The following is a 13,463-nucleotide window of genomic DNA, read 5'->3' as shown; positions in this document are numbered from 1 at the left end:
GATTGGTTCAGAGCTCTCATCCGGGTACTGCGCTAGAACGAGCCCATCAGCTAAAGGTACCAATATGGCGGAGGTAAGAGGGAAAACAGGGGAGAAGCAATCGATCTTAAGTCGATATTTTTAAATGTTGTGTACTGTATTTTTTATTTCTATGTTATCGATTGAAGAAACAATAGTTTTTGCCTTCTTTATAGCGCGTTTCGTGTCATAATGGTCATTTTAATTCCTCTTAAATATGCTTGAATGTCTCGACTGATCCTTCACTACAAGGCCGCTGCGCCTCGCTCAGCTGCTTTGGTGTAGCGGTTGTGTAAATTGATACGTAAAATTTACGTTAGCTTGTTGGTTAAAGGAAATAAACGATTATTTCGTGTTTGTTATGAATGGAAATACAGTTTTTCTATTTGGGCAAAATAAGCGGCACATGTATAGTAAAGACCTACCAACTATATCGATTGCCGGACCGAGCAAACGAAATGAGTGTTTACATGTTTCGATGCATAACGTTACCAGTAAGCTTTGGGGTTAGCTTGCTGGCTAGCTAACTGTTTCAGGAGCCGACACTGTGTAAATCATCATGTCCTTCTAAATAGGTTTCTCTATTTTGAACTCGGCTGTCTCGTACGAAACGAATTGTTTCAATTTCAGAGTAAAAAGGCATATTTTGTTCACAATTGTCTAGCGTTCAACCGCGGCTAACATTTTATTAGCCACCTATTTCAGGTAACGCTAGCGGTAAATGCCGCTCTTCTGACCTATTATTAACTCTCTTCGGTTTTCCTAATACAGTCTATAAAGTGCAATGTTCATAATCTGGCTAATGGAATATCTCAGTGTAATATGTGGCATAATAGTTGATTCGTGTCTCAACTCATTTTTTATTCTGGTTTTATTAATTTGCAGGCTTCCCTAGGGAGTTCAAGTCCAGGTAAGAACACCTCTGCCATAACAGTAACAGTACTTAAGTTAATGTATCTATATTCTAAGGACACCACTTTGCATCCCATTGACAAAATAAGAACATGGCTTTCACATTGATATGATGCTTTGCTAACTGTAATACAGTAACTATGTGAATGTGTATTTTTAAGTATGCATCTTTAGTATAAAACCAGAGTATAAATGGGAAGCATTCATGATTTTTCTTTTTTTTCCCTCTCACTCAGTTGGCTCTTTATCGTCAGAGGACCATGACTTTGATCCAACAGCAGAAATGTTAGTTCATGAGTATGATGACGAGAGGACTCTGGAGGAGGAAGAGTCTCAGGAGGGAGGGAGGAATTTCAGCTCAGAGATTGCAGATCTTGAAAAGGTAAACTAATAATTCACCAAATGTATTAACACAGGATTTACATATGTAAATATAACAGATTCTGTGATTTTTAAATAGTAAAATGTGTGTGCCAATATAAAAATGTATGCATGAATAATGACACTGTTGTTTCTGAAAAAAAGGGAAGGCATTGTACCAAAATGACATTTGGTTGTAGGACCTTAATGATGTTAAGAAAAAGCTGTATAATAAGTAGCTTCAGATTTAGCAAACACAAATATAGATCTAGTATATAGTGGAAACCAGAAGCTTTTTCATTTGGAATGTTTTAGTTTTGATCACATGGGGAACATGCCATAATGCTTTACTTAATTTATAGTTATAAATACAATAAAGTATTAAGTACTTGTCCTTTCTTGTTTCCACCAGGAGGGGAACATGCCTTTGGAGGAACTGTTGGCTATCTATCGCTATGAGGCCTCTGCGGGATCCAGTATAGACAGCTCGTCTGGAGACCTCACTGATGAGCTGCCTGACATGACTCTAGATAAGGTACATAATTGCTGTAGTTAATTCATTGTTTTTGAAAAATTATTAGATGTAATATATATTTATCTTCAACTTATTTTTTAATATCCTGTTGTTTACCCTTGGTCTGCCCCAGTATACAATGGATATGATTCTTTTTTTCTAGGAGGAAATAGCTAAAGACCTGCTGTCCGGGGACTATGAGGAGGAGACCCAGTCCTCAGCTGACGATTTGACCCCCTCGGTCACCTCCCATGAGGCGACCGATTTCTTCCCAAGAACACTCAGATGTAAGTGGCATGTGCTGAACAATTATTTCTTGTCTGTAGCTTTTCAGGGTTACAGTTTTTCATCCAATGGAATTCAATGCCATGCAATAACTAAAGAAGACATTCAAACAACTACTATCTATTTAATGAAAGATAAATAATTTATTAATTCAGACCATTTAGTTAATTACTCCCCTTATTTATTTTTGTCATTTAAATGTCAGAATAGAGTTTCACGCCACAGTTTCCTGAAGCCCACAGTGACGTCATAGGTTCTCTTGTTGTATCAGATCCTATTTCAATACTTAGAGATTCTCTGTTAACTTTAACATGAGACAAAGGCAGGCACCAAATCTTCACAATTAAATGTACAATTGATACCTTGAAATGTTCAGAATGAAAGGGCTGAGACCCCAGCGGTTTAGCCTTTTTGGCTAAGCTGCTTGAGTGCGATAAATGTTTTTTTATAAAAATGCAATTAATTTTCTGTCTATTTGCCTAATAAACTAATTGTTTCAGCACTGGGACATATTTGTAAATGGTATAATAGTATGTGTATATGTATTTACATATAATATATACTTTGAGCTTACCAAGCAATTAAGATGAAGTTGGTTAAGTTAGATTACATTTTCTTTAAATTATTATTATTACTATTATTATAGTACCAAAATGAACTCAACGTTTGGTTGGTAAATCCTTAGCACACATGTGGTGCCATTTAAATTCAGAAATGTCACGGTATTAATATGTTTATTATTCCAACAGCCAATGCAATCTTTGATGGTGATAAAGAGTCAGAGTGTGATGAAGATGGCCCAAGTCCAGAGGACTCCAGAAAGGTAAATACAACTTTCTAGCATACATTAAGAGAGGAATACTGAAAGATTCCTGAATGCTTAAGTTGAATAAACAATGGTTTGCTAAACATGCTCTGTATTGTCTTTTGTTGTATTTTTATCATAGGAAATAATGGTGGGAGCACAGTACCAAGCAGAGGTTCCTTCTGGCCTCTGTCACTACATAGATGGAGAGAAAGGTGACTGCTGCTCTTCTGTTTTCAACCCTGTGCACAATGTTTCTCTACAAACAAAAAGACAACATGATATGAACACGGTAACTAATCTTGCTGTAATGTACTTTGATACGCAGTTTATGAGGATGAAGACGAGTTATTGTGGAGGCCAGGTATATTGGCAGAAAACAAGGTTAGGACTTTCCTGTCCGACGTTTTGTCACGGACGTCAGATGAAAAGATGGGATGTGACAAACCATGGATGCATGTTCGAGATAATGAGCAGGTCAGTCATGTCTTTTATTTATCAATCCTTTCATGTTGTAACGCAATGATGAGCATGGCAGTAGGAAAGTTTCAACTGTAAAAACTCTGCTGTTCTTTAAGGTACACCTTATTTATGTTTGCAATATAATATAGTCTTGACCTCTCTGCTTTTTCCACATAGGCTTTGTTTGAGCTTGTCAAGGTCAACTACAACACTCGCGAAGCACTAGAGAGACACTGCAGCCGTGTAAAGTCCTCAAAAGGTAAGCACAGGGAAGGATGTCCCGATGCGATGCATGCAAGAAGAATATTTCTGACACGTGAAAAGAAGAATTTATGTTAAACTGCCACTATTGGCGAATCTTGTTTCCCAACGTTTTCATTATCTGTAAAGTAGCACCTGCAGACTTGTCTATTCTTTGCTCACCTTTTTCATATCCAACACATTTGCACTGGTTCTAAAGTAAAAGGAAGCATTAACTGACTGATTATCGTGCAATGAGCTACTCTGGCAATACATTTGATGCGGCAATTAAAACCCATCGTGCAGAGGAACACACAGTATTTACAAATCCATATTGTTGTGCATGTCTGTACCCGTTGTGCTGTTTATTTAGAACCGTAAACCCAAATGGGAGAGTACTTCTTCTGTGTCCCTAATTTACTTAAGGAGAAGCAAAAGTTCCAGGACCACCTTTTGTGTCCAACAACAATCCAATACCTCCACATTGTTGCTCTAAACAGAAAATGATGGGTTTCACAGATGTATTTTGGATTACAAGGCTGTTGTCTGTCATTAAATTGAACGATGTGCAGGGGAAGGTACTTTTCATTGCAATGATTTTTATTATTATCATGTGTTTTACATTTTCTTGTCAGGATGTTTTGAATAACTAAGGATTGGTTTAACAAATGTCTGATTTCATTTCAGAAAAATCCCCTCCATGGTCAGAAGAGGAATGCAAAAACTTTGAGCACGCACTACAGATGTATGACAAGAACTTTCACCTTATACAGAAACACAAAGTGAGTATTATTTCATGTTATTCGGTGATTTCCCTTCTACAAGCGTGAAAAGGTACGTGTGTATAGCTGGGAAAGCTTCTCATGTCTGTCTCCCCCCCCCTCCTCAGGTCGCAACACGAACCGTAGCTGAATGTGTGGCGTTTTACTACATGTGGAAGAAGTCGGAGCGCTTTGACTTCTTTGTGCAGCAGAATCGGTTTGGGAAGAAAAAGTACAGCAGCTATCCCGGCGTCACGTAAGTTTCATAATGAGTACATTGGTGTTTCATTACTTTATGTTTATGCTCATGTGTGATACAATGAGCTCTGAAGGAACGTACAGTTTACATGACCCTCTGTTTCCAGAGACCTGATGGACCGACTGGTGGACGAGGCGGAGGGTCTGGCCGTGGACAGTTCCTCCTCGGTGTGTTCAGGAACCGGTGGAGGAGGAAGGATGGAGAGCACCACCGACCAGCAGCTCAGCCTCCTCAACTCCATCACCGCCAGCGACCTCACAGGTCAGTCCTGGCACTTAGTGAAGCATTCTACACCTTGGACTTTTCTCCTGGTATACTGTAATATTACATTTTTATGGCATATTCCATAAAATAAGATAAGGGGTACTTTATTGATCCCAAATTGGGGAATGTTTGCATTGCAGCAGCAAAAAGAACAACAAAACAAAACAAGGCATTGCACATAAGTAGAAAATTAAAGAGTAGAAATAAACAATAATAGAATTTAAACATCTCAAAATTGAATTAAAGCACCATTTAAAAGTAGAAAATCTACAGTAGACCGAGAAGATGATACAAATTCTATACACCCTGACAATAAAACCCAATTGAAGGGCTTTAGACACTATATATAAAGCAGGAAAATGATGCTATGACATTCTTCATACTATACTTTTAAAACAAAGTTGTATGACTGGAGTTGCTTACTGCTTCCTGTTGTTGATGGTAACTGAGTATCCTGTCTCTTTGCAGCGTTGAGCAACACTGTAGCCACAGTGTGTAACCCAGCGGAGGTGGGCTGCATGGACTCCTACAGCTTCCCTCCACTGGAGAGTCTCCATCGTGGGTCCCTCAACCACGACGAATCCCTCGGGTTCCCTTCCAACGGTGCAGACCCAGACTGCCTCAACATGCTGGACGCCGGCTTCTACCACTCGGACTGCGAGCGGCCCTCCAAGAGACTCAAGCTGGCCCTGCCTGACTCCTTTATCAATGACGTGTCTGTGGGTAACCTTGGTGTGGACTTCGAGACGCGGCGGACAACGACGCACCACCATCGAATCACCGGCGCGAAAATGGCAGTGTCCGTCACAGACTTTGGGAGCTTGGCTGGGAGCGGCGAGCCCAACGGCTTTCTGGGAGCACACGCACGGCACCACACACAGCACAGCGCAGCACTTCAGTCAGAGTGATCTTCATCCCTTGTTCTTCCCTTTTGAAACCCCTTATCCCACTTGTACATAAGACTGACCTCACTGGGGGATCTGATTTGTTTAAATTTTATTATATATGTATATGAATATACTTTTTGTTTTCATTTTTTGTGTAATATGACATCAGTGATGTCTATCATATAGAACTAAAATCTTGATTTCTCTCAAGAGTTTATATAGCCATTTATTTTATTCTGGTTTTGTGGTCTTGAGATGCAACGTCCATGTACAGTGGGGCCCAGAGGCTGCAGTAGGAGAGCTGTGATTCTTCCTTCCTCACGTCTTCAGAGCTACAGTATGTTATCCTGCCATTCTTTACAGCTGCCAAAAACGGCTCAGTATTTAGTTGCTTGTCTTTGCTGTTTGAAGTGGTACTTTTTGTGTGTGTGTTTGGTTTACAGGTACATTTAGGTAACCAGGCTGGTGCAAATGGTTGTATTTGCCCCCATATAAACCTGGCTAGATATTGTATGAAGAGCAACACTAGCATGGATATTGCCTTGAGAGCAGGACGGTGGTGGCGGCATCAGCTGCTCAGGCCTCCCAGAATGTTTGTTTGGTTTTCTTTTCTCCTGTGGAAGCCTGTCTGCAGTTGGTCTGCTTGTTTACTTTGAAACTGTTTAAAGTGGCCAAACTGGAACATGTGCATGTTTGCAAAAGTTTTAAACAATATGTACATTTCCATTTAGTGAAACCTAATCCTTAGACCCTTATTCATTTCCAATTCTAACAGCTGATGGAGAATTCCTGTGCAGACATATTGGCACCTTGTTCTGCAGTTGGATATCAAGTTATTTTTGTAATCCTGCTTCTTCGTAGGAGTGTAACATGCAATCAATTAAACCAATGCAAAGATATTAGTTAATATCATTTAAAGGTGGATATCATCAGGCACTGTAATGTGTGTATTTATTACCATATACTTTAACTTTTTTTGTGAGATTTTGTTTAATCCTTTTACTCATGCTAGCTATTCCTAGGCAACTTTACATGTTTTAGTTGTAGAAAAACATGTTGGATCAGCTCCTAAATCAAGTAATGCCATTTCAGACCACTGAGCAAGCTTGGGCAAACCTGCTAGCAGTATTATCTTTTTATTTTATTTAAAGCCACTCAGTTTTGTATTTAACCTCTGCCTAACCTGTACGGCCTAGAGAATGCCTTGTATAATCTAGCCGACAGTATCTTGGAGTTTAGTAACAGAAATGGAGCTGTTGTCTCTTGACTGAAGTCCATAATTGTGAATTGTAAAATGTTTAGCAGGTCATTGTCGGTTGATTGGATGCAGTTGTAGTGTTTACTTAATTTATCTATGCATTGTGCTATGAATAATTAGTTTATTTCAGGGGTACATCGTGTTTGTCATGTCCATAGATCTTGTTATCCACCATAATGTGTGTACAGACAGAATTCATGCTCCTAAACCATTACGTTTGATTAATTATTTTTTAAGCCCAGCATCAGAGGAGATATTCACATCTGTGTTTCATGTAAATAATTAGCAAATAGCCTTTAAAAGTCTATGAACTGACCTCTTAAACTTGTGAATCTATGTTGATACAAAGGTTTTAATTTGATTCCTTGTCAAAAGGCAATAATTTGTAGATATGTACAGATATTATGGGTTTTGCATTTTACCAGTTGACTTGGTGTATGAAATAGTTTCTCCTTGGAGAGTCATGACCCCAGGACTCAGCTGAACCCACGCATGCCAGCTGTGTCTGTTCTCAAGTGTACCACTGAAACGGCTTTACCTGGACACGTATTGATATTATTCAATGTTTCAATTTTGCCTTCAAAACATTCAGCCATGTGTAAAAGACATCTCTCTTTACATCGAATTTTTTTTTTTCAACATGTCGTCTATGTTTGTCTTTTTGGTAAAGGGATGGTCGCTGCTCAAAGTATGTGGAGGGCTAGTTTCTCTTTTAATGCAAGGTGCATAATGCAGTAGGTCCTCCAAGCTCTTCTAGCTTTAGCAGTGCAGTGATATTTATTTCAGCTGTGGTTTGTACAAAGACTCAGAAAAACTGTCAGAATGTAAAGGCCATTACGTAGTAGAAGTAGGTTTTTCAACACCCTGTGAACTCTCAAATGTGATATTTTATTGATATCTCTGGCTTGAGACTTGTGTTTGCAAGAAAGCACTAAACACTTATTTTATATTTTGTATTGTGTTTTGAAGATTTAAAAAGGAAAACAATTATAACAGTTGTGGTTTTCAAACAGAAAACTGAGTCCTTAGATAAAAACAAAAACACCTTTATGAATAAAAACCTACAAAACATAAAAATGTATATCCAGAAATATAGACAATCAAAAATTCACTAAGAGAAATGTTCGAGAAGCTATCTTTATTGTTTATAAGAATTGTACATAAACATTGAGTTGTTTTTTTTTCTTTTGTTAAACATTATTTTGTATTTTCTGTTGTACTTTAATACCTTGTGTACAGATCCAGAAATAAAGCTCTGGAAAAAGTTGATTGCTTGTTCTTTAATATTCCAAGAAGGTTTCACCAATAAGGAAGGATTGTTGTTTCTGTAAAGAGTTCATTGTAAACATTCCAAACTGATATTGACAGTATGATATAGTTTTCTGAGCAACATTGGAGGTAAGCCGTGTCAATTGGTTGAAAGAAGATTCAAAATCACCCAAAAAGTGATCGTCTCCAGTCTCAGGACCAAACTGCATATTCTGTAGAAGCTAGTTGGTGCCTTGAGCGGGGATAATCAATATATAAAAATGTGCGTTAATTCGTTTCTCAATTAGTAGTTGATGGTCTTCTGACAGGAATGGGAATAGTAAGAAAGTCCTCAGCCAGGGTCACTTCCACACCAGTGTCCTGTAGAGCGTCTTCCGCCTGTCTCTTGAGCTCTGAGACTTCGTCCTCGTCCCCTTCCTTCTGCAGAGAGCAGGGTTTGTACCTCTGGCTGAAGTGGTACAGCACCAGCCTCTGCACACAGCACGCCCGAGCCACTGCTGCTGCCATCCCAGGAGTACTGTGTCCGTGGTCCACGGCCTTCTCTCTGTGCTCGTCCCCGAGCGTGGCCTCGTGGACCAGAATGTCCGCTCCCTTGCACAACAGCAGTGCTCCGTCACCAAGCACAGAGCTGCAGTCTCCGAAAATGCAAACTTTCCTCCCAGGAATGTCTCCTTCCAGCACCTCTTGAGGCAGAATGACACGCCCGTTCTCCATGGTTACAGCCTCGCCAGCTTTCAGACGCCCATAATGAGGCCCTGGCTTCACTCCTGCGGCACACAAAAAATGAACAATCACAATAATCCATAATGCAAAATGTCACAAAAGAAGTCATAGAAATGCAAAGGGAAAGAAGTCAGTATGAAAACACTCATATTTGGAAAGGTAGCTGTGGATTATCATGCAAAGGTGTAAACAAAATGGTTTCCTAGCACGGATAAAGACACTGAGCTCACTAACCTAGTTCCTTTAGGAGTTCCGTCTTCAGTCTTCCCGGTCGACCATGCTCCTGAATGCAAAAACCAAAGGAGGGGATGCGATGGAACAACCTGAAGGCCTTGACCACAAACTTCTTGTCTTCGAAGAGGAAGTACGAGTCAGTGGAGACATCCAGCGAGATGGTCCTGCCCGGCTGCTCCTGTGGGTGCAGAGGACCACTCTCCGCTGTCATCTAAAGACACAACACAAAACTTCAAAGATAAGACATGATTTGTATTGGTGAGGGAATGTTCTCTTATATGTTTGAATAAATAAATGGAAACTAAGGTAAAATAAGGCTAATTTCATTAGTTCACATTGGGACAAAGGTTTTACTTTTTTTTTTTTATTATACAAACTAATGTACATAAAGTATACATATGGACTTAATATACAACTTAATAAGGGGGCACTAAAGGCAGGCCTCTTTTATATCATTAATAAAAAAGAAGGAAATATTATATAATATATTATTATTTTATTATTATTAATAACTAATATATAGACATTATACGCTTAACACAAAAAGTAAGGAGATTTGTGTTTGGTAGATTATTTATTTGCTGTAACAAGGCTTCTTGGCAATAAATCTTATACTGTTGGAAAGCCTGTTTTCTTACCTTTCAAATGGTGCCACATTTGTGAGGAACAAGCATTTGTGGGATGAGCAGCAGAGCTTAGTAGGTGGGTTGCGCCCATGAAAAATGTGACAAATCTCCTCTGCCAATGCCAAACAGCTCAACATGTGGAGGAACATTAAGTTCAGAGCACTGGAACCTCAACATGTGGAGGAACATTATGTTCAGAGAACTAGAACCTCAACATGTGGAGGAACATTATGTTCAGAGCACTAGAACCTCAACATGTGGAGGAACATTATGTTCAGAGCACTAGAACCTCAACATGTGGAGGAACATTATGTTCAGAGAACTAGAACCTCAACATGTGGAGGAACATTAAGTTCAGAGCACTAGAACCTCAACATGTGGAGGAACATTATGTTCAGCGATGAGTCCAGATTCTGCCTACGGCACTTGGACTGTTGGGTCAAAGTGTGGAGAAGACGTGGAGAACACTTTGCAGATTGCTGCACCGATAGAGTAGGAGTGGAGAGGATGGGATGGCCTGACCTCAACCCCATTGAACACTTGTGGGATCTGTCACGATTCTCATGTTATGTCACGTTTATAGTTTTGTAGGTTTGGGTGTTTTTGCTGTTTTCCTTGTCATGTTTTCCTTTGGGTTATTGTCTGGTCCTTTTCCCTGTGTTTTCCTCTTGTCATTAGTTTCCCTGGTGTGTCTAATGGTCTGATTATGTTCACCTGGGTCCCTGTGTTTTCTCCTCCCTCCTCACCTGTGTCTTGTTGTGTGATTGAGTCTTGTGTGTATTTAAGTTCTGGGTTGTCTGTCTGTCTTGGTCGGTTCGTCTTGTTCCCTGACTAGTTCTGCGGTGAGTGTTCTGTTTTGCCATTGTCTATATATATCATAGCCTTGAAATAAAGGAAGTTTCAGTTGATATCTGCATTTGGGTCCTGCTTGTTTCACAAACTGTGACAGGATCAGCTTGGGCTGCTGTCAGAGTGACCAACACAACCACGTTGGCTGACTTGGGACAAATGCTGGTTGAAGAATGGGATGCTACAGCAGTGTGTGACCAGCATAAGGAGGAGAGGCTGTTGTGGCTGTGTATGGTTCTTCCACATGCTACTGAGGCTTCTTGTTAAATGAATACATTGTTAATAAATAAATTGTTGCCAACATGTCTTATTTCATCAGGCTTTAATCATCCAATCTACCAAACAAGAGTCAACCGAAAAGAGCTGTTTGGCATTGGCAGAGGAGATTTGTCACATTTTTCACCGGCGCGCCCCACATACTCAGCTCGGCTATTCCTCCCACAAATGCATCTTCCTCACAAATGTGGCAAAATTTGAAACGTAAGAAAACAGACTTTCCAACTGTATAAGATTTACTTCCAAAAAGCATCGATACAACAAAGAAATAATCTACCAAACGCAAATGTCCTTACTTTTTGTGTTAAGTATAAATATAGTGTATTGAAAGTGAGTTTTATTCAGTTTTGCACTATATAGGATTATTAAAAAAAAAAAGGTATGATTTATTATCAGTCAGAATAAAACTAAAATCAGCCACATACCTCCAGGCTGAGCTGTCCCTCCTCTGGACTCTGCTCAGCTGTGGGCTCCAGCTCATGTACTACAGAAAATAAATGATTTATATAGGAAACACACCTTTTATATAGGAACAAATATACATATTTAAAAAAGTTCTTTCTTGAGTACAACAAATAAGGAACGAAGGCTGAAAAAGTGTTACAGTATTCCTAGAAAGACAAATAAACGTTAACATGAAAGCCAAAGCATAGATGTGGCTTGCCACTGATAACTCACAATCTGGTGACAACCACTTTAATTACTATGGTAGCGGTTCAAATCTTAATGTGCAGAATTAAGAATGGAAGTACCGTACTATCTTGTCCTTAAGGTAGCACTGACAATCACAAATGCATAGAAAGTGAAACACATAGTTTACTCTGTTTGTGGTGAAACTCAGATAGCCAGTGTTTTTAGAATGCACACATTAGAGGTCAGGTTGTTGTTTTTGGACATACCTGCATAAGGGAAAAGCAGCTGTGATCCTGTGAGTCCCAGTGTCACCCTTAAAAAGTGCCGGAGGCCCCGGGGCCCGTAGATGTCCACACAGTTCAGGTTTTGCTGCTCGGGGTTGGTGTTGAGGCTCACAGTGCAAAGGAGACCAGGCAGACCGAACAGGTGGTCCCCGTGCAGGTGGGAGATGAAAACCTTGGTGATCCGACCTGGGTAGAAACACGTGACAGCATGACTTACAATAGTTACCTTAAGTGGAGAGCAGCGGACAGTTTGTCTAAAAAAGTTAGATTGGAAGTAGTACCATTGGATTCAAATGCAGCAAAAAAAAAAAAAAAGTATTTTAATCCTCACATCAGTGATTCATTGTTAAACAAAATATTTTAGATGACAGAATAATTTGTTATGTTGATCAGAGGATACATTTGCCTAAATTAAACTCAGTCTGGATTGCAAAAGCAAATTCATTGTGAAGCGTGAAGAGATTGGAATAAAAAAAAGCTTTTGTCATAAAAGAAAGTCAAGACAGAATTGCACATCTTACTATACTATGAAAAATCTAAGGATTTAAAAGGTTTTCTTTGAAAATATAAATAATATGTATAGTTTATCCATCTCCCTAATCCTTAGAAACTTTGTAGTGAAAAAAGTCAGTGTACAAGATGACTTCTAAAGCAAATGTTTGTAAAAGTAGTAGTGATGAAAGTGTACAAGTATTACAGCTGCCAATGTTGTTGATTGTTATTTTTAAAAAAAAAACATTTTAAAAATGGATATCCTTCATTGTATCCGATATGTTTTCTGAACTGTTGTGAAGTTAAGTCTTAGCTTTTTGAAATGGAAAAGTATCAAGTTTCCATGACCATATGAGTTTAGTTTTTTGACCTTTTTCATGTGCTTGAACAAGTTTCAAGTAGGCTACAGACGAGAATAATTCTAAAATATGTTGACTTAATTCAATTGTACTCCACATTTAGGAAAGAAGTATGAACTTTCAGAGAAGCTACAACTTGCGGATGGTAGGTAAGTGTTACATTAAAAAACACAGCATATTGTTTTGCAGCAGGACTGGGGGATCCAGGGACTCACCGGCTCGGAGCTGGCTCTTCATCAGCTGGGTCTGCGTCCCCTCCCCGCAGTCGAACAGCCAGCAGTCCCCCTCTGACCGCAGCACCAGAGCCGAGGCCCCGCGGTGAGGGGAGGGGTAGGCCGAGCCCGTCCCGAGGAACGTCATGTCCATGGTCATCCTCCAGCAGTGACCGGACAACAGGGGGAAACTGTCTACAACTGCATGCCATGAAACTGTAAACAACAGTCACACAGTGATGACGTAACACACGAGACGGTGCGGCGTTGACAAGAAGCTAGGACGTTTCTTGGGCCGTGTCTCATTTCTGAGATTCCCCTCCTCGACTCCTATCCTCGACTCCTATCCTCGTGTCTTAGTCCCGCCCACAGGAGATACCGAGCAGGGGAGCCGAGGAGAGAGGAGGGGAAGCAGCAGGCGGTTAGAGAAATGAGAACTCCTCTCCTCTGAGCGGTCATATTAAAGAGACGTCCATTAATG

The 13,463-nt window shown here is 39.8% G+C and overlaps 2 protein-coding genes across 2 annotated transcripts; one reads left to right on the top strand and one right to left on the bottom strand.

The window, feature by feature from the left end:
* On the top strand, positions 1–8,294 carry mier3b (mesoderm induction early response 1, family member 3 b). The gene is made up of 13 exons (XM_010781786.1): positions 1–73; positions 904–928; positions 1,167–1,312; positions 1,703–1,825; positions 1,968–2,091; positions 2,839–2,912; positions 3,037–3,109; positions 3,223–3,371; positions 3,534–3,615; positions 4,284–4,378; positions 4,486–4,613; positions 4,723–4,877; positions 5,349–8,294. Exons 1-13 carry the CDS (start codon positions 65–67, stop codon positions 5,786–5,788), a joined length of 1,623 nt encoding a protein of 540 aa, XP_010780088.1. The 5' UTR covers positions 1–64; the 3' UTR covers positions 5,789–8,294.
* On the bottom strand, positions 8,150–13,342 carry elac1 (elaC ribonuclease Z 1). Its single transcript, XM_010781787.1, has 5 exons — positions 12,986–13,342; positions 11,902–12,105; positions 11,428–11,486; positions 9,252–9,462; positions 8,150–9,061 (listed from the first exon to the last, which is right to left on the bottom strand). Exons 1-5 carry the CDS (start codon positions 13,140–13,142, stop codon positions 8,574–8,576), a joined length of 1,119 nt encoding a protein of 372 aa, XP_010780089.1. The 5' UTR covers positions 13,143–13,342; the 3' UTR covers positions 8,150–8,573.
* Between the last annotated feature and the right edge of the window lie 121 nt (positions 13,343–13,463).

This window comes from Notothenia coriiceps, unplaced genomic scaffold, assembly GCF_000735185.1.
Source record: "Notothenia coriiceps isolate Sejong01 unplaced genomic scaffold, NC01 NC01_scaffold00023586, whole genome shotgun sequence".
NCBI classification, from domain to species: domain Eukaryota; kingdom Metazoa; phylum Chordata; class Actinopteri; order Perciformes; family Nototheniidae; genus Notothenia; species Notothenia coriiceps.
This window is presented reverse-complemented; position numbering and strand designations above follow the sequence as displayed.

Bases quoted from the DNA above. Each gene is read 5' to 3' on its own strand.
- mier3b (XM_010781786.1), top strand. The intron at 1,826-1,967 runs GTACATAATTGC...CTTTTTTTCTAG, and splicing joins CTGACATGACTCTAGATAAG to GAGGAAATAGCTAAAGACCT. The intron at 4,379-4,485 runs GTGAGTATTATT...CCCCCTCCTCAG, and splicing joins ACCTTATACAGAAACACAAA to GTCGCAACACGAACCGTAGC.
- elac1 (XM_010781787.1), bottom strand. From the start codon at position 13,142: ATGACCATGGACATGACGTTCCTCGGGACGGGCTCGGCCTACCCCTCC. The intron at 12,106-12,985 runs GTGAGTCCCTGG...GTTTCTACCCAG, and splicing joins GAAGAGCCAGCTCCGAGCCG to GTCGGATCACCAAGGTTTTC. The intron at 11,487-11,901 runs GTATGTCCAAAA...TATTTTCTGTAG, and splicing joins GCTGCTTTTCCCTTATGCAG to TACATGAGCTGGAGCCCACA.